Source organism: Prionailurus viverrinus, chromosome X (assembly GCF_022837055.1).
Source record: "Prionailurus viverrinus isolate Anna chromosome X, UM_Priviv_1.0, whole genome shotgun sequence".
NCBI lineage: Eukaryota > Metazoa > Chordata > Mammalia > Carnivora > Felidae > Prionailurus > Prionailurus viverrinus.
The window spans coordinates 52253788-52278876 of record NC_062579.1 but is presented as its reverse complement, the minus strand read 5'-3'; the positions used below and the strand labels follow the sequence as shown (position 1 = coordinate 52278876).

Genomic DNA, 25089 nt, shown 5'->3' with positions numbered 1-25089 from the left:
GGTGTCAGTTTTTATTTCTCTTCCCTCATTTCTGACTTTATTTCAGTCATCTCTCTTTTTTCCTTGAGAAGTCTGGCTAAAGGTTTATCAATTTTGTTTATGTCTTCAAAGAACTGGCTCTTGGTTTCATTTATCTTTTCTATTTTTTAAGACTATTTCATTTATTTCTGCTTAAATCTTTATTATTTCCTTCTTTCTACTAGTTTTAAGCTTGTTCTTTTTTTTATCTTTTAGGTATAAGGTTAGTTTGTTTCAGATTTTTCTTGTTTCTTTAGAGAGGCCTGTATCACTATAAGACTCTTTCCTAGAATTTATTTTGCTGCATTCCAAAGAGTTTGCACCCTTCTGTTTTCTTTTTTATTTGTCTCCATGTATGTCTTGATTTCCTATTTGATTTATTTGTTGACCTATGTGTTTAGTATCATGTCGTTTATCCTCCATGTGTCTTTTTCCTCCAGATTTTATCTTTTTTAAAAAAACAATTTTTTAAATGTTTATTTATTTTTGCAAGAGAGAGGCAGAGCACCAGAGGGGGGAGGTAGAGAGAGAGGGAGACACAGAATCCGAAGCAGGCTCCAGGCTCTGAGCTGTAGCACAGAGTCCGATGGCGGGGCTGGAACTCAGGAACCCTGTGATCATGACCTGAGTGGAAGTCAGATGCTTAACCAACTAAGCCACTCCAGATTTTGTCTCTCATTTCAGTTTATTGTTGTCAAAAAAATGCTTGGTATGATTTCAATATTCTTAAATTTATTAAGACTTTTTTTGTGGGCTATCATGTGACATATCCTGGAGAAAGTTTCATATGCACTTGATTTTGAAGATTTTGATTACTTATTAAATCTTACCTGTTATTGGTAACAGGTTCAGATTTTCTATTTCAACCTGATTCAATCTAGATAGGTTGCATGTTTCAAGTATTTATCCATTTTTTTAGGTTTTTCAATTTGTTGGTATATAATTATTCATAGTAATAATTTATGATCATTTGTATTTCTGTGGTGTCAGTTTTCATGTTCTAAGCCAAACATGATGTATCCCGTAAGCTTGGATATGCTGTGTTCCCAGTTTCTTTTGTCTCAAAATACTTTGTGATTTTCCTTTTGATTTCTTCTTTGACTCATTGGTTGTTCGAGAATGTGTTGTTTAATCTCCATGTATTTATTAATTTTTCATTTTTCAGTCATTTATTTCTAGTTTTTTACCATTGCGTTTTGAAAAGACACTTGATAGAATTTCAGTCTTCTTAAATTTGTTAAGGCCTGCTTTCTAGCCCAACTTATGGTCTATCCTAGAGAATGATCCTTGGGTGCTCTTTAGGAGAAGTATGTATTCTGATGCTATTGGATAGAATGTTCTGTAAATATTTGTAAGGCCCATTTTGTCTATAGTGTCATTCAAGTCCACTATTTAATTTTCTGCCTGGGTGATCTATGCATTGTTGAAAGTGGGGTGTTGAAGTCCCCTATTGTTTATTATTGCTCTCTATTACTCTCTTCAGTTGGTTAGCGTTTGATTGATTAATTGTTAAATTCAAGTATAATTAATATACATTGTTATATTAATTTCGGGAGTACAATATAATTATTCAAAAATTGTATACATGTCTTAGTGCTCATCAAGATAAGTGTACTCTTGGGGTGCCTGGGTGGTTCAGTCAGTTAAGCGTCTCACTCTTGGTTTCAGCTCAGGTTGTGATCTCATGGTTTGTGAGATTGAGCCCCGTGTCTGCTTGGGATTCTCTCTCTCCATAGCTCTCTGCCCCTACCCCACTCACTCATGCACACATGCTCTTTCTCCCTCTCTCTCAAAATAAATAAACTTAAAAAAAAGATAAGTGTACTCTTAATCACCTTTGTCTCACTTATCCCCTACCCATCTTTTCTCTGGCAGCCACCAGTTGGTTGTCTTTATTTAGAGTCTCTTATTGTCTGTCCCCTTTTTCCCCCTTTGTTTTGTTTCTTAAATAACACATATGAGTGAAATTATATGGTATTTGTCTTTCTCTGACTGATTTCACTTAACATTATATTCTCTAGACTCTCTAGTTTCATCCATGTTATTGCAAATTGCAAGAGTCCATTCATTTTTATGGCTGAGTAATATTCCACAGTGTGTGTGTGTGTGTGTGTGTGTATATATATATATATATATATATATATATATATACACTATGTTTTTTTTTTTTATCCATCAATGAACATTTGGGTTGTTTCCATATTTTGGCTATTTTAAATAATGTTGCAATATACTGTAAATAATGCTGCAATAAGCATAGGGGTGTAATGTTTTCAAATTAATGTTTTCCCTTTTTTAGGTAAATGCTCAGTAGTAGAATTACTGGATCATATGGTAATTTTAATTTTAAGTTTTTGAGGAAACTCCATAATGATTTCCACAGTGGTGCTACCAATTTTCATTGCAACTAACAGTACATAAGGGTTCCTTTTTCTCCATATCTTTGCCAGCACTTGTTATTTCTTGTGTATTTGAATTAACCGTCCTGACAGGTGTGAAGTGGTATCTCACTGTGGTTTTAATTTGCATTTCCATGATGATTAATGATATTGAATATCTTTTTGGTTAATATAAGTTTTAAATGTTTAGTTGCTCTAGGGGCACCTGGGTGGCTCAGTCAGTTAAGTGTCTGACTTTAGCTCAGGTCATGATCTCACGGTTCGTGGCTTCAAGCCCCACGTTGGGCTCTGTGCTGATAGCTCGGAGCCTGGAGCCTGCTTTGGATTCTGTGTCTCCCTCTCTCTCTCTCTGCCCCTCCCCACTTGTGCTCTGTCTCTTTCTCTCTCTCTCTCAAAAATAAATAAACGTTAAAAAAATTTAAAAAATAGTTACTTGCTCTAATGTTGAGTGTGTATATATTTACAATTGTTATATCCCCTTGATTAATTGACCCCTTTATCACTATATAGCGGCCTTCTTTGTCTATTGTGAGCAATTTTGACTAAAGTCTATTTTATCTGATATAATCACTGCCACTTTTGCTCTTTTCCTCACCATTTGCATATAATATCATTTTCAGTCCTTTCAGTTTATGTGTTTCTTTAAAGATAAGTTAGTCTCTAGTAGGTAGCATACTGTTGGAGTTATTATTATTATTATTATTATTATTATTATTATTAAAAACCCATTCAGGGGCATCTGGGTGGCTCAGTTGGTTAAGCATCCAACTTCGGCTCAGGTCATGATCAGTTCATGGGTTTGAGCCCCGTGTCAGTCTCAATGCTGACAGCTCAGAGCCTGGAGCCTGCTTCAGATTTTGTGTCTCCCTCTCTCTTCCCCTCCCCCGCTCATGGTCTGTCTCTCTCTCTCTCTCTCAAAAATAAATAAACATCCAAAAAAATTATTTAAAAAAAACCCATTCAGCCACTCTGTGTTTCTGATTGGAGAATTTATTTCATTTATATTTAAAGTAGTATTGATAGGTAAGTACCTACTATTCCCATTTTGTTAATTGTTTTCTTAGTTTTTAATTCCTTTATTTCTTTCCTTCTATTGCTGTCTTTTTTTAATGCTTATTTATTTTTATAAATTTTTAATGCTTATTTATTTTTGAGAGAGAGAGATAGAGAGACAGACAGAGCATGAGTGGGGGAGGGGCAGAGAGAGAGGGAGACACAGAATCTGAAGCAGGCTCCAGGCTCCGAGCTGTCAGCACAGAGCCCGACGTGGGGCTCGAACTCACGAACCATGAGATATGACCTGAGTTGAAGTCAGACCCTTAACTGACTGAGCCACCCAGGCTCCCCAGTGCTTATTTATTTTTGAGAGAGACAGACTGCAAGCACAGGAGGGGCAGAGAGAGAGGGAGACACAGAATCCCAAGCAGGTGCCAGACTCTAAGCTGTCAGCACAGAGCCCAAAGTGGGGCTCGAACTCATGAACTATGAGATCATGATCTGAGCCGAAGTCAGACATTTAACTAACTGAGCCACCAAGACACCCCTCTCTTGCTGTGTTTTTAAAAATTATTCTTGTAGGGGCGCCTGGGTGGCGCAGTCGGTTAAGCGTCCGACTTCAGCCAGGTCACGATCTCGCGGTCCGTGAGTTCGAGCCCCGCGTCAGGCTCTGGGCTGATGGCTCAGAGCCTGGAGCCTGTTTCCGATTCTGTGTCTCCCTCTCTCTCTGCCCCTCCCCCGTTCATGCTCTGTCTCTCTCTGTCCCAAAAATAAATAAACGTTGCAAAAAAAAATTAAAAAAAAAATTATTCTTGTAGTAGTATGCTATAATTCCTTTTTGTTTATCTTTTATGTATGTAGTATGAGTTTTTTCTTTGTGGTTATCATGCGGTTTACGTAAAACATCTTCTAGATATAACAGTCTATTTTAAGCTGTTAACTACTTATCTTCAAATGCATAGAGAAACTCTACACTTCTGCTTCTGCTCTCCCCACATTTATGCTATTCATGTTACACTTCACATACTTTTATATTGCACGCCTGTTAACAAATTTTTATAGCTATAGTTGTTTTTAACATTATTGTTTTTAACTTTTATAGTAGGGATAAAAGTGATTTACACAGTATCATAACAGAATTGGGGTGTTCTGAATTTTATATATTTTTATAACCTATTGAAGGATATTTTGGATGCTTCCAAGTTTGCACAATTTTGAGTGAAGTTTCTATAACCATTAACATGCAGATTTTTGTGTGGACATTAGCTTTTAGCTCATTTGGGTAAATGCTAAGAAGGACAGTTGCTGGATCATATTGTGAGAGTATGTCTAGTTTTATAAGAAACTACCAAACTATCTTCCAAAATGGCTCTACTATATTTTTTCTTACTAGAAATGAATGAGAAGTATAATTTCTCCACATACTCACCAGCATTAGCTTTTGTCAGTGTTTTAGATTTTAGCCATTTTAATAGTTGTACAGTGATATTGTTCTAATTTGCATTTCCTTGGTGAAATATAACGTTGTGCATCTTTTTCTGTGCTTATTTGCCATCTGTATGTCTTCATTAGTGTGGTGTCCAAGTCTTTCTCCCAATTTGTTTGTTTGTTTGTTTGTTTGTTTATATTTTGGGAGAGCACTCACGTTCCCTCTCCCTCTCTCTCAAAATAAATAAACAAACATAAAAAATAAAAATGCAACATCAAAAGCGCAATCCATGAGAGAATAAAGTGTGGGTTGGACATCATTAAAATTAGAAACCTCTGATCTGTGAAAGACTGTTAAGAGAATGAAAACATAAGCCATACTGTGAGAGAAAATATTTGCAAAATATGTATCTGATAAAAAAATTGGTGTCCAAAATATACAAAGAATTCAACAATAAAGCAACAAACTACTAAATTATAAATTGGGGAAAAGGGGGCATCGGGGTGGCTCAGTTGGTTGAGTGTCTGATGTCGGCTCTGGTCAAGATCTCTCAGTTCATGAGTTCAAGCCCCACATTGGGCTCATTGCTGTCACCCTGTCAACCTGTCAGCACTGAGCCCACTTAGGATCCTCTGTCCCCTCTCTCTGCTGCTCCCCTGCTTGCTCTCTCCCAAAAATAAATAAGTAAATAAATAAATAAATCAGGGAAAAACAAATACCATATGATTTCACTCATATGTGGAATTTAAGAAATAAAACAAATGAGTATATGGGGACAAAAGAGAAAGGCAAACCAATAAACAGACTCTTAACTATAGAGGAGAAACTAATGGTTACCAGAGAAGAGGTGAGTGGTGGGTAATGGGTTAAATAGGTGATGGGGATTAGGTAGTGCACTTGTGCTGAATACTGGGTGTTGTATGGAAGTGTTGAATGTTCACACATGAAACTAACATTACACTGTCTCTTAACTAACTGGAATTTAAAGAAAAACTTTAAATAAATAAGTAAAAAATAAAGAGTCATCACCAGATCAAAGATCACTTCAATTTTCTTCTGTGTTACTTTCTAAGAGTTCTGTTCATTGGGGTTTTATATTTAGGTTCATGACCCATTTTGACTTAGTTTTTGGAAGGTTTATGGTCTGTGTTCTGATTCTTTTTTTTCTTTTTACTTTGCATGTGGATTTCCAGCTGTTCCAGCACAATTGGTTGAAAGGACTATCCTCTTTCTTTTTTTTTAATTTCTGGTAACCCCCTCTGCCAGTGTGGAAATTACTTAGTGTTTCAGTTCTTTTAATGGTTGTCTTAAGAAGAGTAGAGTCCTTATCTAACTGTCCATGTTTGCAATGTCTGTACTGCACTTTTGCTAATTTACGTTGTCTTATTTTTCATTCATTAATTTTCCCTTCTCATGTTTCTAATCTGCCATTAAGCCTATTGATTATGTTTCTACTTGGGTTATTGTATTTTTCATTTCAAGTAGTTTCTCCTTTTCAAATCATCAAGGTCATATTTTGTGTTTTATCTTTCCTACAAAGTTCTGTGATATACAAGATGTGTAACAACTAATATGGCATGGGCAGTAGTCAGTCAGAATTGATATCAGGTGGAAACAACCACTGTATTGTATCAAAATGTCCTATTGAATATCAACCTATATATATATCAAAAATACATATATATCTTTTATTTCCTTGAACTTTGCAAACAGGTGTTTTATAGACAGTTTTTGATAATTTTGGTGTCTGCATTTTGAGAATCTGTTTCTGCTATTTGTTGTTTCTGCTGAGTCTCACTTATGGTGCCTTGCTTTTTAGTATGCTTGATTTTTTTTTTATGTTTACTACTCATGATTCTTGAAAAATTATTTTTGGAAACATTTTGAAGCTTAAGATGAAGTTTCCTTCCCCCAGAAAGGATTTACATTTGCTTCTTCAGATGCTTGGGACCAACGTCAACTAAATTCATCACTTGAGGTCTTTTGGCTTCCCCTATGATGTAATTTGGTGCTGTAAATGTATGAGAAAGCCTGTGTCACACCACAGAGATTGGTTCTCCCCACCCCATTCTGCTGTGTTCCTCTCAGAACCAAAGGAACTTTCTTTGCAGTCCCCTGGGGATGTGGGTAGGAGTAGTTTACTTGTGGTTTGCCCTTAGCCTAAGAGTGTGATCCCTTGGGTCTTGATGTCTTTTTCCCTGACCTAGTGAGTTTCATTAAATCTAAGCTAACATTTGTTCAGATTTATAAATGCCCCCCAGAAAAAAAGTGGCTTTAATTCTCTGCTTGTTTCTCTGGAACCTCACTTTTCCTTAGGTTTTAGTGTCTTGTAAGTTGCTTTCGAATAGAAAAAAATGTTATCTAACATTTTTCATTGTTTTCAGTAGGAGGGTCAGTCTGACGTATTTAATGCACACTATTTACATAAGCAGAACTCGCTGCTTCTTTAGTGTTTTAAGAGAACAGTTCTTTAAAAATTTTACTTAGAATCACATCTTTTCATGATGAGTATCCTCAGCCGTTGTGATTATGTTAATAATATTAGTAAAATATGGTAAGGTCTTCCTTATTACTTTTATAAAAGAGGTCCAATATTTCTCTTTTTCAGGCTAAAGCATCAGTGAGAGAAGCTGAACGACGTGATCCTACAAATATTTTCACTCAGTTTTATATATTCAAGATTGCGGTTTTAGAGCAAAACTCTACCAGAGGTATAAATGTTATTTATGAATTATATTTGACTGTTAATACAAATAATAATAATCCTTTTGTACTTTAAAGAAAAAAACATTGTTTTTAAGACAGCGGAGTTGTATATTCTATATTCTAGCTTTCCTATGTAATTAAAAATTAAGTTTACAAAGCTGTGGGGTAAGAGGGAGTTTATACTGCAAACCCAATTCAGTTAAGAATTGTCTTAGACAATCAAAGCCTCCAGCGTACTTTTATTTTAATTTTTTATTAGTGTTTATTTATTTAATTTTTTTTAAACGTTTATTTATTTTTGAGACAGAGAGAGACAGAGCATGAACGGGGGAGGGTCAGAAAGAGAGGGAGACACAGAATCCGAAACAGGCTCCAGGCTCTGAGCTGTCAGCACAGAGCCCGACGCCGGGCTCGAATTCAGGAACCACGAGATCATGACCTGAGCCGAAGTCGGACGCTCAACCAACTGAGCCACCCAGGCGCCCCTGTTTATTTATTTTTAAGAGAGAGAGAGAGAGAGACCAGGAGCAGGGAAGGGTCAGAGAGAGAGGGAGACAGAGAATCTGAAGTAGGCTCCAGGTTCTGAGCTGTCAGCACAGAGTCCAATGCGGGGCTTGAACCCATGAACCAGAGCTGAAGTCAGACGCTCAACAGAGCCACCCAGGTGCCCCAAAATAGATTTCCTATTAAACTTTGTCATATTCTATTAAAATAAAATAATTTTACTTCTTAAACATAACACCAGCTCAGTCTTTTTACTTTTTCCCCAGTTATCTGTGACCATTTTTTAAAGCCATGTTTATTGATGATATATAGAATAAAATTTACTAGTGTATGATTCTATGGGGTTTATTTATATTAATAATTCTGTGAATAATTCTATTTGTTTTGACAAGAATATATAGTCAGGTAACCACCATTACAATCATGATACAGAACAATAAAATTACTCAGGCTCCTTTGTTGTCATTCCTTCCTGCCACTTTTAGCCCTGGGAACAACTAATATTTTTGCCTTTTCTAGAATGTGATATAAATGGGATAATATAATATGAAGCTTCTTGTGCCTTTTTTTCACTTAGGATAATGAATTTGAAACTCATTCATACTGTTGTGTTTCCGTAGTTCTTTTTTATTGCTGAATAGTAATCTATCGTATGTATGTACCACAGTTTGTTTCTTCATTCACCATTTGAAGTATGGATGGTTTCCATTTTGGGTGACTGTGAATAAACATGCTATAAACATCTGTTTACAGATTTTGTGTGATGATAAGATTTAACTTCTGTAGGGTAAATTTCCAGGAATTGGATTTTTGGGTTGTATGATAAATATGTGTTTTACTTTATTAGAAACTGCCAACCTGTTTTCCTAAGTAGATATACAATTTTACATTCTAACCAGCTATGTATTAGTGTTCTAGTTGGTCTACATTCTCACCAGCACTTTGAATTGTCCTTTAAAAAAATTTCTACCCATTCTAATAGTTGGGTAGTGATATCTTACTGTGGTTTTAACTAGCATTTTTGTAATGTCTAATATTTGACATCCATATATCTTCTTTGGCAGAGTGTTTTTATAAATCTTTTAACCAGTTTTCTATAGGGAACTTTGTTTTCTTTTTCTCTAATTCATCTCTATATGTTTTATTCATCTTATACCATAGTAGCTCGAACATAGGAAAGAAATATATTCTGGTTACTGAGATATAGGGAACTTTGTTTTCTTATTGAGATTTGAAAGTTCTTTATATGTTTTAGATATAAATTATCAGATGTGTTTTATAAATTTTTATTTTTATTTTCATATCAATGTCTTTCATGAGAAATTTGACTGTCTAATTTATCTTTTTTCTTGTTTTATGGATTGTGTTTTTGGTAATATACCTAGGAAATCTTTATCTAATCTAAGGTCACAAAAATTTTCTCCTATATTTTCTCCTAGAAATTTTATAGGTTTAAGTGTACGGTTAGTTCTATGATCAATTTCATATTAATTTTTGTATTTAATTTAAGGTATGAACCAAAGTTATTTTTTATTTTTTATTTTTTTGCACATGGCTATCTAATCATTCGGCATCATTTTTTTCAGCATTATTTATTTTAAAACTATCTTTTTTCAACTGAATTACCTTTGCACATTTATTAAAAATTCAGTTGTCGGGGTGCCTGGGTGGCTCAGTCGGTTAAGCATCCGACTCTGGATTTTGGCTCAGGTCATGATCTCATAGTTTGTGAGTTTGAGCCCCAGCCCCATGTTGGGCTCTGTGCTGGCAGCATGGAGCCTACTTGGGATTCTCTCTTTCTCACTGTTTCTCTGCCCCTCCCCTGCTTGTGTTCTCTCTCTCTCTCTCTCTCTCTCAAAATAAATAAATAAAACTTTAAAGAAGAAAAGAAAAGAAAATCAATTGTAATATGTGTGTTTGGGTCTCTTTCTGGTTTCTTAATTCTGTTGCATTGATCTATTCATCTATCTTTACACCACTTTTGCACTGTCTTAATTAGTTTAGCTGTGTAATAAATTTGAAATCATGTAGTCAAAGATCATAACTTTATGTGACTTAATACTTTTAATTATGTTGAGGCTTGTTATATGACCCAGAATATTGTCTTTATTTATAAATGTTCAATGTGCACTTGAGAAAAATGTATATAAACTATAGATGTTTATAACATTCAAGTCAAGTTGATTAATAGTGTAAAGTGTACTGTATCCTTGCTGATTTACTACTTGTTCTGTCAATTAAGAGAAGGTACTGAAATCCTTGAATACAATTGTGGATTTGTTCATTTTTCCTTGTAGTTCTATAAGTTTTTGCTCTTTGTGTTTTGATATGTTGTTATTAGATGCATAGATATTTAGGATCGAATATCTATCTAAGGAGTTAAATGAATTAACTCCTTATCATCACAGAGTAACTTTCTGTCACTGATAATATTCTTTGCTCTGAAATCCATTTTGTCTGATATTACTATAGCTACTCCAGCTTTCTTTTGATTACCTTTACTATAATACATATTATCCCATGGTTTTTCTTTTAACTAATTTTGGCTTTATGTTTAAAGTATGTTTCTTGTAGGTAGCATATAGTTGAAAGTTGCTTTCTTTAATTCAGCATGACTATCTGCCTTTTACTCAAGTCATATAGACCATTTGTATTTAACATGATTATTGATATGGTTAGGTTTAAATTTAGCATCTTGTTATTTGTCTTCTGTTTGTCCTGTTCTTTTTTGCCACTTTTCTTTTTTCTACTTTCTTTTGGATTGAGTATTTTTTATGATTGTATTTATTTCATTTTTGGCTTATAAGCTCTCTTTGTTTTGTTATTTTAATTGTTACTTAAGTTCTGTAGTGCATATACTTAACTTACTGTATTCTACCTTTAAGATACATAATTGAATGTAATACCACCATTCGTTTTTCAGTTTTCGTTCTGTTTTATAATCCATTTTATGAGTGTACCAAAATGTATTTAGCCCATCCATCATTGATGGAGTTTAGGTTGCCCCTATATTGCACTCTTAAAAAAATTGCAGGATGAACATATTTTTATGTTTTTGTTCACTTTTGCAAATATATCCATGGGATAAATTCACAGGGGTGAATTGCTCAATTGGGCATTTTTCTGACATTCAAGTCTTCCTTGACAGTTTAGCAATTTAGATGAATTTATGAAAATTAACTAATATTTTAAAGCTGTTACTGCTCATAAAATGAGTTCCAAAGTCACTGTGGTATAATTAACCCTAGATTGCTATTATCTTTGATAAGAGTATCTCCTTTTATTTTTTTTTTTTTAACTCTTTCCTTCTTTTTCAGCTTTGCGGGCAATTAATACATTAGAGAAGTTAATAACAGGTGTAGTACCAAAAGAGAATGCGCTACGTATGGACAAAGATTCACCTGTCACGGTTCTCAGTTTAGTTGCCCAATTTGCTCTAGAGGTAATTCTTATGTATTTATCTATAAGATTTTTTACCTCTTTTCCTTTTTAAGATATAATTAATGGAAGTCCTTAGAGGAGTTTGCTACAAAGAAAAGAAAATTGGTCAGTTGGTTGTGAGAAGTAGGATCAGGGGTTTGTTTGTTTGTTTGTTTGTTTGTTATGAATGAGAATGTTTATATGCTGATGGAAATGATCCAGTAAGAGAACAAAAAGTTGACATTGTGAGAGAGGAAAGGGAGAATTGTTAGAGCAATGTCCTTAAGCAGGGGGGAAGTGATGGACACAAGTATGTACATTCAGGGATTGGCTTTAGGAAAGAACATGCATAGTTCATCTATGCTAGCAGTTGAGAAGTTGGAGTATGTGGTGTGGTCCCTGGTGTGTGAATAAATGTAGGAGTGGGAATCTGGAAGTTTTTTTCCTGGCTGCTTCAGTTTTTTCAACGAAATAGGAAACAAGATCATCACCTGAGAGTGAGAATGGGAGAGGAGGTGTTGGGGAGTTTGAGAAGTTAGGATAAGGTGTAAACTAATCATTCAGAAAAGCAAGAAAGTGAATGACAAAGGTAGTGTGGGATGCTTGCCCAGTAAGAATTAAGGCCTATTTGATGAATTTTTAAAATAAAACAAATAGTTATACAGGTTTTTATCCAGCCACTTTCAGCTACATGGATGTAGGCACAAAAGTCAGTGGAAAGTTGAATTTAATCAGGCTTGTCGTTTTGCCAGATGAATACAATGAAGCAAAAGAGGAGTAGGATAATCAAGGAACAAGGTAGTGGTTATAATAAATTCCCATGGAATTTCACCTGGCCATGGAGGAGGACATCAAGGGGATGAGAGACAATGAAAAATTAGTAACATGAATGGATTGGAGGTTTAAGTGCAGTTGAAGGATTGCTAGAGTGAATAGAAAGGAGTGAATTAGAAAGGTAGGAGGTAGGAGAAAGGAGTGAATTAGAAAGGTAGAAAGGTAGGAGATAGTGGTTAGAAAGTAGAATACATGAAGCAGAGCAGGGTGTAGGACTAGGGTGAGGAAAGGAGGCACTTAAGGAAGCACTCACTTTGTGAGTCATGCAAGTGCAGAGTTAGTTCTTGCATGATCCTGAGAGCGAGTGCTTCCTTAAATTTTGCACCTTAGGTGCCCCACTTGCATCAGTCACCTAGCTCACCTTAGTCCCAGCCCTGACTATGAGTATGGAAGGTTTGCAACCATTAGTATTGACAGGGTCCAACATAGAGATCAATGGAACAGAATAGAAAACCCAGGAATAAACCCACAATTATATGGCCAATTAATCTTCAACAAAGGAGGAAAGAGTATGCAATGGGAAAAAGACAGTCTCATCAACAAACAGTGTTGGGAAAACTGGACAGATACATGCAAAAGAATGAAACTGGATCACTTTTTTACACCATACACAAAAATAAACTCGAAATGAATTAAAGACCTAAATGTGCGATCCGTAACCATAAAAATGCTGGAAGAGACTACAGGCAGTAATTTCTCTGACATCAGCCATAGGAACATTTTTCTAGCTATGTCTCCTGAGGCAAGGGAACTAAAAGCAAAAATAAACTATTGGGACTCCATCAAAATAAAAAGCTTCTCCACAGTGAAGGAAGCAATCAACAAACCTACAAGGCCACCTGTGGAATGGAAGAAGCTATTTGCAAATGACATATCCGACAAAGGGTTAGTATCCAAAATATAGAAAGAACTGATACAACTCAATACCCTAAAAACAAACAATCCATGGTTAGAAGACATGAACAGATATTTCTCCAAAGAAGACATCCAGATGGCCAACAGACACATGAAAAGACCCTCAACAATAACGATAGGGTCCCATTGATTGACTATGCTAGTGAACAGCTAAGGTAATTGACAGAGTAGAGTTCAAGGAAATAAGAGACAAGGATATTAGGAGGATAATCTATCTATATATTGAAAGTGCCAAAAACTAAGACAGGAGTAGTGTTTTGAGAAAATAACTGTGCAATAGATAGGTCATCAAGAAATAAAAAGAAATGGCCTGAGAGCTGATAGATCAGCACAATGAGGAGTGGTGGGTGATATAGTCTGATGACAGGAAATTCAAAGTTTAGGGAGGAAGAAGGGAGAATAATTTTAAAACAGCAATGAAGAACAAAAATGACACCTATCCCATCTCCAGGTCCATGGATAGAAGGGAGATCTGAGAAAAACCACCACTACTTGAGAGGGCTTTTTGGAAGCAGTATCCTTGGTGGGACCTAGATTTCCATTATAGAAAGAATGTGGAGGGAACTTTAGGGAAGATGTTGCTCCTAGAGAAGATTTTGATGGTAATGAACTGAACTTCAGATACCGTAGTAGAAAGATTGGGGGAATTGGGGAGAAATGGGAAAAGAGGAAAAAAGAAAGGATTTATAGAGCTTTATCATGATTGGAGTGCTGGAAATGAGAGTCCGGGGTTCTTTTGGTTACTGCTAATAAACTGGGATAAAGAGCACAATAAGATTAGTCCTAGTGGATTCAAGGCAGTGTTGGCAAGGCAGTGAGTATTTATGGATAAGAAGGAGTGGGTTTCTGGGGCCAACATGACCTGTTCTGTTTTTGTCAATGAGTTATTTCTTCATTCTACCATTTTGCATTAGTTCTTTCGATAATAAAAAATGAACAAATTCAGAATTTTTTCTTGTCATTAATGCACAGGAATATAGATAACATTTTCTAAGTATCACTTTGAGATATAATTTAACATATTATATTTGTCCTATTTAGAATGGACAACAAATTGTGGCAGGAAAAGCTTTGGAATATTTAGCTCAATATTCAGAAGACCCACAACAAGTCCTTTCGGCTTTAAAGTAAGTAATTCACATCCTATAGATGTGGAAGGATTTCTTGTAAATCTTATTCTTAGTCTATATGCTTTGTCAAAAAGGTGCTGATGTGATCAGGTCTACTATACCAACTGTTGTTTTAAATTTTTTTCCAAGCTTTATTGAGATATAATCAACAAATAATATTGTGTAAGTTTAAGGTGTATAACCTGATACTGCGAAGTGGTTTGCACAACAGAATTAGTTAACATGTCCATTACCTCAAGAAATTACAGTTTCTTTGGGTTTGGTGAGAACATTTAAGATTTCGTCTCTTCCCAACTTTCAAATATGTAATAAATACATGATACAGTCTTGTTAATAACCATAGTCACCATGCTCTACATTATAGCCCCAGAACTTGTGCATCGTATGATTTGAAGTTTGTACCCTTCCTCCACACCCACCTTCTAGCAAACATCATTCTATTCTCTTTCTATGGGTTTGGCTGTTTTTTAAAGATTCAATATGTAAGTGAGATAATACAGTATTTGTCTTTCTTTTCACTTAGCACAATGCCCTCAAACTTGATCCATGTTGTCACAAAAGGCAGGATTTCCTTTTTCTATATGGCTGAATAATATTCCTGTGTGTGTGTGTTGTATGTCTGTGTGTGTGTGTGTAAATATCACATTTTCTTTATCCATTCATCTATCAATGGACATAGGTTATTTCCATGTCTTGGCTGTTGTATATAATGCTGCAGTGTACATGAGGGTTCTGGTAGCTCTTCAAGATAGTGATTTTCTTTCCTTCAGATCTATACCCAAAAGTGGGAGTGCTGGAACATAGGGTAGTTCTGTTTTTAATTTTTGAGGAACTTCCATGCTGTTTTCCAGTGGGTGTACCAAGTTATATTTACACCAACAGTGTTCATAGTTTCCCTTTTTTCCACATCCTCACCAACACTTACCTCTACTTTTTGATACTAACAGGTGTGAGGTGATATCTCAGTGTGGTCTTGTTTTGCATTTCCCTGATTATTAGTGATGTTCAGCATCTTTTCATGTATTTGTTGACCATGCATGTCTTCTTTGGAAAAATGTCTATTCTGGCATTTGGGGTCTTTTGTGGTTCCATACAAATTTTAGGATTGCTTGTTCTAGCTTCGAGAAGAATGCTGGTGCAGTTTTGATTGGGATTGCATTGAATGTGTAGATAGCTTTGGGTAGTATTGAAATTTTAACAATATTTATTCTTCCAATCCATGAGCATGGAATGTTTTTCCATTTGTTTATGTCTTCTTCAATTTCCTTCATAAGCTTTCTATAGTTTTCAGTATACAGATCTTTTGCATCTTTGGTTAGGTTTATCCCTAGGTATTTTATGCTTCTTGGTGCAATTATGAATGGGATCATTTTCTTTAATTGTCTTTCTGTTGCTTCATTATTGGTGTATAAGAATGCAACTGATTTCTGTGCATTGGTTTTGTATCCTGAGACTTTGCTGAATTCATGTATCAGTTCTAGCAGACTTTTGGTGGAGTCTACCGGGTTTTCCATGTATAAGATGTCATCTACAAAAAGTGAAAGCTTGACTTCATCTTTGCCAATTTTGATGCCTTTGATTTCCTTTTGTTGTCTGATTGCTGATGCTAGGACTTCCAACACTATGTTAAACAGCAGCGGTGAGAGTGGACATCCCTGTCGTGTTCGTGATCTCAGGGAGAAAGCTCTCAGTTTTTCCCCATTGAGGATGATATTAGCTGTGGGCTTTTCATAAATGGCTTTTATGATGTTTAAGTATGTTCCTTCTTTCCCGACTTTCTCGAGGGTTTTTATTAAGAAAGGATGCTGAATTTTGTCAAATGCTTGTTCTGCATCGATTGACAGGATCCTATGGTTCTTATCTTTTCTTTTATTAATGTGATGTATCACATTGATTGATTTGTGAATGTTGAACCAGCCCTGCATCCAGGAATGAATCCCACTTGATCCTGGTGAATAATTCTTTTTATATGCTGTTGAATTCGATTTGCTAGTATCTTGTTGAGAATTTTTGCCTCCATATTCATCAGGGATATTGGCCTGTAGTTCTCTTTTTTTACTGGGTCTCTGTCTGGTTTAGGAATCAAAGTAATGATGCTCAACGTTGCTCCTCACCAGGGAAATACAAATCAAAACCACTCTCAGATACCACCTCACGCCAGTCAGAGTGGCTAAAATGAACAAATCAGGAGACTATAGATGCTGGCAAGGATGTGGAGAAATGTGAATCCTCTTGCACTGTTGGTGGGAATGCAAACTGGTACAGCTGTTCTGGAAAACAGTGTGGAGATTCCTCAAAAATTAAAAATAGATCTACCCTATGACCCAGCAATAGCACTGCTAGGAATTTACCCAAGGGATACAGGAGTGCTGATGCATAGGGGCACTTGTATCCCAATGTTTATAGCAGCACTCTCAACAATAGCCAAATTATGGAGAGAGCCTAAATGTCCATCAACTGATAAATGGATAAAGAAGTTGTGGTTTATATATACAATGGAATACTACTTGGCAATGAGAAAGAATGAAATATGGCCTTTTGTAGCAACGTGGATGGAACTGGAGAGTGTTAATGCTAAGTGAAATAAGTCATACAGAGAAAGACAGATACCATATGTTTTCACTCTTATGTGGATCCTGAGAAACTTAACAGAAGACCATGGAGGAGGGGAAGGAAAAAAAAAAGGTTAGAGAGGGAGGGAGCCAAAACATAAGAGACTGTTAAAAACTGAGAACAAACTGAGGGTTGATGGGGAGTGGGAAGGAGGGGAGGGTGGGTGATGGGTATTGAACAGGGCACCTGTTGGGATGAGCACTGGGTGTTGTATGGAAACCAATTTGACATTAAATTTCATATTTAAAAAAAAAGAAAAGAAAAATGTCTATTCAACTCCTTTGCCCATTTTTTAATCACACTTTTTGCTTTTTTTTCCCCTATTGAGTTGTATATGTTCCTTATTTGTTTTGTATATGAACCCCTTATCAGATACATGGTTTGTAAATATTTTCTCCTATTCCATAGATTGCCTTTTCATTTTGTTTCCTTTGCTGTGCAGAAGCTTTGTAGTTTGATGTAGTCTCAATTGTTTATTTTTGCTTTTGTTGCTTGTGCTTTGGGTGTCATATCCAAAAAATCATTGTCAAGGAGCTTTTTCCCTATGTTTTCTTTTAGGAGTTTTACTGTTTTCAGGTCTTCTGTGTTTAATCCATTTCAAGTTAATTTTGTGAGTAGTGAAAGATAGTGGTCCAATTTCATTTTTTTTGCATGTGAATATCCAGTTTTACCAGCAACATTTATTGAAAAAACTCTCTTTCCCCCACTGAATATTTTTGGCTCTCTTATTATTTCTGGGCTGTCTATCTTTTGGTCTATGTTACTATTTTTTGTGCTGTTACCATGCTGTTTTGATTACTAATGTACTGTTGCTTTGTAGTATAGTTTGAAATCAGGAAGTGTGATGTCTTTAGCTTTATTCTTCTTTCTCAAGGTTGCTTTGGCTATTCAGGGTGTTTTGTGTTTCCATATGAATTTTAAGATTGTTTTTCTATTTCTGTGGGAAATGTCCTTGGAAATTTGATAGGGATGCTTAAAGTTAAAAAAAGATACCAGTTGAATTTGATTTCTCCCCTCTCTCTTTCTGTGAAGAAAAATGGTTTATCAAAAGGTTTATCAAAAGATAGATGTACACCTCAGATAAATATCTAAAATCATTCAGGATAGATGGTATTTTTAAAAAGATTTTTAGGGTTTGAAACTTTATAAACTACCTTATTTTGTCAGTTCATCATGATGCTGTCATATTCCCTTGAAAGAATAGTCATCCTAGTTTACGTGGAACCCAAAGGCCAGTTCCAGGTTCCTTAAAAAAATAGTAAGATTTCTACATTGTACCTGATGTTCTATCAGGTGATTTGGATATAAACTGGGGAACTATTTAAGAATTTGTCATAAGCATCACTTCTGTTTTAAATTATTTTCTTAAATTACTCTTCCAAAATTATAAAATTTATGTTTTCATTACAATCATTAAAACAATATAAAGATCTATAAGTAAAATAAACTTAGTCTCCTCCTTACCCTCTCTTTTCTCACTTCTGCCTCCTAGGATAATAAAGATTAATAACTTGGTAAATATTCTTTCACATGTTTTTCCTAAGCATCATTTTTTTGTATTACTTTATCATATAGGTGTTTGTTTCGTCTGGCTCTTCCAAAAGTTTCTCAGATGTCAGAATCTGAAAGCAGGTAAGTTATTTCAGTAGAAGTGGTGTACTTGCCATTAGAAAAATTGTAGTAACTTTCAGTATAAACCTTATGTTGAGAGATGTATTGTCTTGTGGGTAATATTAATATAGGCTCAGGGGCCAGTCTTCCTGGGTTCATAGCCTATCTCTGCGACTCATTAGACGTGTAACCTGGGCTTTTGTTTCCCCATCTGTAAAATAAGAATATAATAGTATCTACTTTCTGGGGTTGCTGTTATGACTCAATGAATAAATATGTGAAAACACTTCAAAGAAGAGTGCCAAGGGGCTCCTGGGTGGCTTAGTCTGTTGAATGTCCAACTCATGATTTCAGCTTGGGTCATGATCTCACAGTCGTGAGATCAAGCCCCATGTCAGGCCCTGCACTGGGCATGGAGCCTGCTTGGGATTCTCCCTCTCCCTCTCTCCCTCCCCTTTCTCTCAAAAAAAAAAAAAGAGTGCCAAGCACTTACTAAGCTGTCAGTAACATTAGCTATGATTTTACTATGATATTGCATCTGTTTTCCCCCTTTTTTAAAAATTCACCCATTTAATTTTTTTAATGTTTATTTTTGAGAGAGAGAGAAAGAGAATGCGAGCAGGAGAGGGGTAGAGAGAGAGGGAGACACAGAATTTTAAGCAGGCTCCAGGCTCTGAGCTGTCAGCACAGAGCCTGATGCAGGGCTCGAACTCATGGACTGTGAGATCATGACTGGAGCCGAAGCCAGACACTTAAGTAACTGAGCCTCCCTGACAGCCCAGTTTCCCCCTTTCTTAACATGAGGCATATATAGACATATCTCTTACTTTCCCATAGAAATGTATAACCTGGTTGACTTGTTGATTGTGAATCTGTATTAGCTCAGCTAAGAGTATTCAAATACATTTCTGCTCACAGCTTCTGTGGCATAAGACATCAGGAACTTAACAATTGGTGGAAGAATTGGGTCACCAATTTTTCATTCACAAAATCCACTACCTCCTAATGATTTGAAAGAAAACTCCATCAAGGTCTTGATTAGGGATAACTTTTAGAGAAGTAATTATTCATCTCTATATTCTCTGCTTAGGTAAAAACTCTGTAACAGTGTATCTGTACTTTGTTTTTCCTATATATATAATTTGTACTTGGGATCAATACATTTTTTTTCAGCTGAATTCTTTAGGAAATGTCTGACTGATATGACTGATGACATTTTTTTTTAAATTTTTTTTTCAACGTTTATTTATTTTTGGGACAGAGAGAGACAGAGCATGAACGGGGGAGGGGCAGAGAGAGAGGGAGACACAGAATCGGAAACAGGCTCCAGGCTCTGAGCCATCAGCCCAGAGTCCAACGCGGGGCTTGAACTCATGGACCGCGAGATCGTGACCTGGCTGAAGTCGGACGCTTAACCGACTGCACCACCCAGGCGCCCCTGACATTTTTTATAATATAAATTTGGCCTCTTCTTTATAGGTTGTATGAGTACATTAAGAGGGAACCCAATCGAACTAAAAATAAAAAAAGATAGAGACAATTGGAAATTTTAATAATGACCAAATATTTTATGATATTAAGAAATTAATAATTAAACATAAGATGAAGTGTGGGTATGTCTTTTAAAGGAATTTTTATCTCTTAGAGATACATCCTAAAATATTTATTAATGAAATGATGTGATGTCTGGAATTGGCTTAAAAATAGTAGGGGAGGGAAAGGAGTGGGTGGAGGTATCATTGAAATAAGATAGATGATGAGTTTAATAATTATTGAAACTGAGTAATGGCTACATGGTAATTCATTTATCTGTTAACATAGAAACATCTTGGGAATTTTCCACAGTAGAAAATTCAAAAACAAAATGGTACGATGATAGCATTGTATGGTGACTAATGGCAGCTACACTTGTAGTGAGCATTGCATGATGTATAAACTTGTCCAGTTACTGTGTTGTACACCTGAAAATAGAGTAACATTATGTGTCAATTATACTTCAATTTAAAAAAAACTTTACAAAATCATCTTAAAATTTTTTTAAATAAAAGAGGAAACTCAGAGACTAAACATAGCTAATAGATTATAATAGCTATTTGAGGGCTAGGACTATTTGTATTTATCTTTGTATCTCTGAAACCTAGGACAGTATGTGACACATAATATTCCCTCAGTTTATTGAAATGGCTGAATATCAGTTCTTCACAAGAAGATCTTTAGCACTGGTCTATATACATCCCTTTCCAGGTCCTCATTCTTATTTATACTATTTATTTGCATTAATGGACCCTAACTAGATTATTTTATATAGTGACTGAATTAAATAAGTGAAGAAGTCAACTTTAGAGCAGCTGAAATTCAAATTAATAAAATTTACTTTAAGAAGTTACTTTATAAAAACCAGACTTCTAATATTTATCCCTGAGAAAGCTGCTACTTTTATTATAATACTAGAGCTCCTCATGATGAGGCTAGTCTTATAGTATGCTCTACCCTATCTCCTGTTAACTTCCTTAGTTGAGTTGGCCAGTATTTCCATATTCATTCCTTTGTTTAATAAAATGGCATATTTTCCTCTGTTAAAATGTATATACCCCTTAAAGAAGTTTGACAAAGGGTCAAGAACCTGTGTAGTAGTCTTGAAATTGTCATTAATTGCATGACTTTGGACAAATCATCCCCCATTTCCAGATCTATTTCCTCATCTGTAAAATAAAGGATCTGGACTGGATAAGTGGTTTTTAAAATCTATTCCTCAGAACTCTGGAAATTCTGTGGCACTGCCTCATGGACTTCCAGGAAGATGAGGCTCTAGGCCTCTACCCACCACTGGTTCAACCAGAGCAGCTAAACTTGTATCTTTTCTCATATATATATTTTCATAAAAGTTTATTTGAAATAAGGGTTCCACCTCTTGCACTGTTGGTGGGAATGCAATGGTGCAGCCACTCTGGAAAACAGTGTGGAGGTTCCTCAAAAAATTAAAAATAGACCTACCCTATGACCCAGCAATAGCACTGCTAGGAATTTACCCAAGGGATACAGGAGTACTGATGCATAGGGGCACTTGTACCCCAATGTTTATAGCAGCACTCTCAACAATAGCCAAATTATGGAAAGAGCCTAAATGTCCATCAACTGACGAATGGATAAAGAAATTGTGGTTTATATACACAATGGAGTACTACGTGGCAATGAGAAAGAATGAAATATGGCCCTTTGTAGCAACATGGATGGAACTGGAGAGTGTGATGCTAAGTGAAATAAGTCATACAGAGAAAGACAGATACCATATGTTTTCACTCTTATGTGGATCCTGAGAAACTTAACAGGAACCCATGGGGAGGGGAAGGAAAAAAAAAAGAGAGAGGTTAGAGTGGGAGAGAACCAAAGCATAAGAGACTCTTAAAAACTGAGAACAAACTGAGGGTTGATGGGGGGTGGGAGGGAGGGGAGGGTGGGTGATGGGTATTAAAGAAGGCATCTTTTGGGATGAGCACTGGCTGTTGTATGGAAACCAATTTGATAATAAATTTCATATATTTAAAAAAAATGAAATAAGGGTTCCAATTCCCCCTCTTCAAAAAAAAAAAAAAACTTGAACATCACAAAGATCACTGTCTGCTCCAAAATTCTGTGACTCTGTCATAAAACCTTACCAGCCATTGAAATGCTTTGCTGAGAGTGGGAATAGAGGGGAAGAGAGAAAAAAACTGTGAGGGCACTGGGGAATGAGAAACAGTATCGTATAGTGAGGAAAAATGGTGTTGAAATGATAGGTTGGAGCCTTGAACAATAAACTTCACAATTTTATGTTGTCTTTGTGCAGCTCTCTTGGGGTCTCTTTTTGGTACTTTTTTTATAAGTAAAGCCTTGGAACAGTCAGAAAACACTCTTTATTTTTTAGGAAGAAAGAAATGGATCGACTTTTGGCTTGCTTGAATAAAGGTAAATATCATCTTGTTTATTTTCAGTTCTTCATCTTGCCTTTGTCTTCTATTACATTCTCCAAGTACATGGAGCACATGGACTCAGACTTCATGTTTGAGTTAAACTTCATGCTTTTATTAATGTTTGCCACAGCAGTCTACTTTGCTTTCTTTATTCACAAGCAGAGAAGAGTTTGTCATCACTAACATTCATCTCCAAATGTGATTTCAGCTCTCTTTTTATTCCAACTCGTTTTAAAGACCTTTATGTCCTTTCTTCTTCCCTCTCTCCCTTCCTTGCTTCCTTCTTTCCATCCTTCCTTCCGCTTAATTTTCACGCCCTCTGAATCAAAACTTGATTATTTACTCTGTTATTTTGAAACTTGTTTAACTACCCGAGTCCATGTCATCTCCCTTATCTATTAATAATTCTTCCCTCTGTACTTCAAGCTAACGTCCTAGCCACCACAGCAAATTCTTTTTTCCAACCCTATGCTTTCTTACCCACTGTCTCTTTTGCCTAACCGGTCTTCCTATTTCCACTACTCATGTACCGATTTCCTTTTGTCCAAACACATCCCCAAGTCCCTATCTTAGAAACTCTATTCCATTTATTGCAGCCATTCAATTTTATAACTCAAATATCTGTCAACAAGGTGTCAAATGTAGCAAAGTGGTTTAAAAGCTTTTAAACTTTGCTTGTTGGTATTCTTTTCTATCAGAAGGGGGTGTGGGTATGTAATGAATGCCTTCTGATGATGACAGCATGATTTGGTTCTTTACCATGCTTGCTCTGGGAGCTCAGTAAGTATTAATGCCAACCTATTGATACTCTTCCAGTTCTCTATCTCCATTTCAGTCTTTTTAATGATTGTTCCTACTCTTGGTTTCTTTACATGTAAATACTATCTTTCTGCCTCAGGTGTTGAGTGATTACTCTAATTAAAATTTTAAACCTCTCCAAGGATGTGTTTGTTCCTGAAAATTTGAATTAACGGCTTCTCAGAGCTTTGGTAATGCTGTCATTTTAATTACTTTTGGTATGGGCTTGTACATACACAGACCAAAAGAACGTTCTACTTTCAAATTCATGTTTGAATTTTTAAGGCAGTATTAACAATTTTGCTAAGGATTAAAGTAAAAGACTTCAAATATAAAATCTTTCTGTTCAATGCAGCAGTCCTGAAAATTGCTCATTCTTTTCATGACGAGAACTCGACTGAAGACTCAACGGTTAATGAAGCTCAGTGGTTTCGAAAAATAGGTAAAAGGAAATTCCGTGGTTATGTATAGAATCAGAAATATATGGATTCAAATTCTGGCTCTTTTATTTGTAGCTATGGGTACAAGGATAACTTAATCTCAATTTCATTATTTATAAAAGGGGAACAATTAAACATACTTTATAGGGCTACTAAGGATTTTAAGTAAAACTGTGTATGTACCTGGACATAGTAGGTACTTAATAAATGTTAGTTTTCTTTTTCTCTAGAAATGGGTCTAAGAATAAAATGATGAATTATAACTGCAAGTTCCCAAGGGTGTGCTCCTAAATTTGGTCTAGAATGCCTAACTTATCTGTAAGTTTGATTTATCAGAATAAACTACATTCAGAGCTCCTGGCTGGCTCAGTCAGTACACCATACGACTCTTGATCTCAAGGTCATGAATTCCAGCCGATGTTGGGCATAGAGATTACTTAAAATAAATAAATAAGTAATAAACTACATGCAACAAAATGGATGAATCTCAAAAACTAATGTTGAACAGAAGTCAGACATGGATTCTATTTATATGTAGCAAAAAAAGCAGGCAAAACTAATTGATGATACTAGAGCTCAAGATGGTGGTTACCCTTAAAAAGGGTTGGACTTGAAAAGGGGTAATTGGGTTGCTTCTGAGTTTTTGCTAATAATCAAGATCTGTCTTGATCTGGATTGGTTACATGGATATATTCACTTTGAAAATTAATCAAGATGTCCAATTATATGTTGTGTAATTTACTTTTTGTAGGTTTAATTTCAGTAAAAACCATTTTAAAAATTGTGGAGGCAATTCCTTCTCAGCCTTTTGGCTAAAATCAAGTACAGAAATTGTGGAGGCGGTAACTACAGTGATAAGTAATCAAGAGCAATTAACCAGCAATGTCACAAAGTAGACTCATTCTACATGAATCTTTTTCTACTTTACAGGGTTTACTGGGACTCTAATCTAGGAGAAAATGGAATAAACACATTGGTCTGGCTTCTAAAAAACCTATGGAAATAATGGAAAATAACAGATATTTAAACTACATAAAGGATCAATGACTTTGATCTTTTGGACGTTTGAAAAGTTATTTTCCAATACTTCTTTTACTGAATTTTCATTTTCATTTTCCAATGTGAAGATTATACTAAATGTTGCCTAATGGGGTCTTCCAGTGCTCTATGAAAGATATGAATCTTTCCAGCAATTTTCTTCATCCTTTGATTCTAGTGTATTGTGTTCTTTGCTGAATTTTTTTTCTTTTCAAGTTTTTAAATTCCAGTAGTTAATATATAGTATAATATTAGTTTCAGCTGTAGAATTTAGTGATTCATTACTTA

The 25089-nt window shown here is 35.5% G+C and overlaps 1 protein-coding gene across 1 annotated transcript in view; it reads left to right on the top strand.

Annotated features, from left to right (window-relative positions):
* Positions 1-25089, top strand: part of TEX11 (testis expressed 11) — a 250439-nt gene that overhangs the window by 155492 nt on the left and 69858 nt on the right. Inside the window, exons 17-22 of the mRNA XM_047843907.1 lie at positions 7451-7553; positions 11370-11494; positions 14263-14348; positions 18540-18596; positions 22480-22520; positions 23679-23765. Of these exons, the coding sequence (XP_047699863.1) occupies positions 7451-7553; positions 11370-11494; positions 14263-14348; positions 18540-18596; positions 22480-22520; positions 23679-23765 (499 nt within the window). The remainder of the gene's footprint in view (positions 1-7450; positions 7554-11369; positions 11495-14262; positions 14349-18539; positions 18597-22479; positions 22521-23678; positions 23766-25089) is intronic.